The sequence below is a fragment of the Amia ocellicauda genome, chromosome 12 (genome assembly GCF_036373705.1).
Source record: "Amia ocellicauda isolate fAmiCal2 chromosome 12, fAmiCal2.hap1, whole genome shotgun sequence".
Lineage (NCBI taxonomy): Eukaryota > Metazoa > Chordata > Actinopteri > Amiiformes > Amiidae > Amia > Amia ocellicauda.
The window spans coordinates 32,943,066-32,945,900 of record NC_089861.1 but is presented as its reverse complement, the minus strand read 5'-3'; the positions used below and the strand labels follow the sequence as shown (position 1 = coordinate 32,945,900).

Genomic DNA, 2,835 nt, shown 5'->3' with positions numbered 1-2,835 from the left:
GTAACTCATGAGATCAGGCCTGTTAAGTTTCACTATTATCAGCTTTTATAAAGTTGTGTAATTGTGCTGTTGCTGGGTCAAAAAGGATCCCCAGCCCTGTATTGCAATGTCATGTCTCCTATGAATCATATGAACCCTGAATCATTTTCAGAGACTTTAATTTGATCGTTCACATTAGAAGTTTTTTTTTTTTTGAGTCATTTCCAGGACAAAGAGTTTAAAGTCAGCGGTAATAAGACACAACCTCTGGTAGGTCAGAGATAAACTATATATAATCTTACTTTGGGAGCAGATTACACTTCAATAGGAGGAAAACTGAATTAAAGACATATGGGGCATGCAAACGGACACCTGTCTGAGTGCATATGCAAAGTCTTTGTTAGGGAAACAAATGGCTAGAAACATTGACATGGGTGAAAACTTATTTTCTTGAAGTACCTGGGAATGATTATGGTATTGTATTCAATTTAAGGCTGCATTGCAAAGATATTGTGTTCCTGTAAGGGAAACTCCCCTGACCTAAGAATTGAAAGAAAAGCTAGAAGTTAAAACTGATGAGACGAACAGATGAAAAGAGGATTTAAAGGGGACAGTGCCCTGAATTGTGTCAGAGAGAATAAAATAATAAAGAAAGCAACATAAAAACCTGCTGTAGGAGATTCTAGCTAGTGTAATCAAATCTATATACCCCACAAATACAGAATGATGGTGTAAAGGAATTATAATTATAATGGTAGCATTATGATTGGGAAATGAATGGAAAAAGAAAAGAAAGTAATGGAAAACAAGGTAAAAAAAGCAACTTTGACAAAACAGTGTTATAGTTTTTCTCAATTGTTTACACACTAAAAGTTTAACTTGAGGCACAATGACCAAAACCTGTAACTCATTTACCAGAACCACACACCCAACCTGCAATACTACTGGCACATTTTCTGTTTTCCACCCAGATTGCAATTCTATAACACACGCTCTAATGCAGGATCTGATTCATTTAGTACAATGTCACCGGTCTCAAGCTTAAGCTCGGAGCCGGGACCCAGGATCACATTGGTTTAGTACAACCTGCCCCTAAAGTTCTGCATCCTGTGCTTGTGATTTGTGCCTCTGAAGGCGATTTATGTTGGGATATTACTAAAAGTGTTGGAATTCAAGGTATCTAAGGCATACTTTTTATTCACCTTGTGAATTCTTCAGCTTACAGTAATATTTACAGGCCTCTTGTACAGATCCCACTATATCAATGTCACCATGAATCACAATGAAATTCCTACATATATGAGGCTAGACTGCAGACTATTGACTGATAGATTGTTTGTCCAATCATTGAGGTTGAATATGTTTCAGTATGTACCCTCCCTTTCCACAATTTCTAAACTTTTCGGCAGTTTCAATTTGAGCAAATTCCAAGATGTGGAGAAACATTTTGTTTTTGTTATTTGCATGTCAGGGCCACCACTGGTACCCCTATATATGCTGTGAACACTAGTGAAGTATGTTAAGGAATACCTCTGGGTGTGTTTTTAGGTAATTCCATGTTACAATAAAATTGGACTTTAAGCTTCTAACCACACAATTTGGTGTTGGAGGACTTCTCATGATACACCTAAATGATCCTGCATATATACACACACTCTATATGTCATAATAAACTGCTCTCTCTCAGACAGGGATGGACTTGGGAAAGAGTAATTTTTTATTCAGATGCAGTTTGATGTACAGTGGAATTACATCTTCTGCAGGGGTTCAGTTCTGAAGTAAGGTGAGAATCAGCTCCTCCTCTCTCTCTCTCCCTCTGTGTTTCCATGTTTGGTCTCTAGTTGGTGGCCACAGTAACATCAATCCAGGAGCGCAGGGCTGAGACGCGGGCAAACACTTCGGGAGAGTAGACATTGCAGGTGTCACTGCCCCAGGACACGATGCCCACCTGGTGCCAGACACCCCCGCTCTCGCACACTAAAGGGCCACCTGAGTCTCCCTGCACAGAGAGAGAGAGAGAAGAGAGGGAGGGTTAGAGGGAATAGTATGTGTGTGTGAGTGTGAGAGTTTGTGTATATGAAGTGTGTGAGTGAGTGCCAGTGTGTGTGTGTGTGTTTGTGTGTGTATCAGTGAGTGTCAGTGTGTGTGTGTGTATCAGTGACTGTCAGTGTGTGTGGGTCAGTGTGTTACCATGCAGGTGGAGGCCCCGGAGGCCCCTGCGCACATCATGGTGTCAGTGATCTTGGTGCCCCAGTACTGCTTGCAGACGGATACTGACACCAGGGGCATCGACACCTGCTGGAGGCGAGGGGGAGAGGCTGCAGAGAGACAGAGAGAGAAAGGGAGAGACAAGGGAATGATTAAGACACAGCCAGGCAGACAGAGATCCACTGACACAGACACATACACAGCCAGACACACACTTATCTGAACACAGACACTGCCAGACACACACACACTTATCTGCAGACACACACACAAACATACACACACACTTACTTATGTTTCTAGTTTCACCCCAGCCTGTGGTCACACACCGAGTTCCGGCAATGAAGTTGGTGGTGGAGGTGGCCAGGCAGACTGGCTGGATGTGGTTAGTGAGTTGGGCAGGGGAGGACAGCTTCACCAGGGCGATGTCATTGTTGTAGTTGTAGGTACTGTAGTTGCGGTGAGAGATGGCCTGAAAACACACACAGACAGATAAACACAAACAGAGACACATACCTACACACAGACAGGTAAACACACAGAGACACACAGACAGACAAACACACACACAGGTAAATAGACACAAAGACATGCGCACACACACACACACACACACACACACAGATAAACACACACCGAGTCACACAT

At 42.7% G+C, this 2,835-nt stretch overlaps 1 protein-coding gene across 1 annotated transcript; it reads right to left on the bottom strand.

Annotated features, from left to right (window-relative positions):
* Positions 1-1,673: 1,673 nt before the first annotated feature.
* Positions 1,674-2,835, bottom strand: LOC136764084 (chymotrypsinogen A). Its single transcript, XM_066717911.1, has 4 exons — positions 2,824-2,835; positions 2,479-2,659; positions 2,170-2,297; positions 1,674-1,978 (listed from the first exon to the last, which is right to left on the bottom strand). The coding sequence occupies exons 1-4, from the start codon at positions 2,833-2,835 to the stop codon at positions 1,817-1,819; spliced, it is 483 nt and encodes a 160-aa protein (XP_066574008.1). The 3' UTR covers positions 1,674-1,816.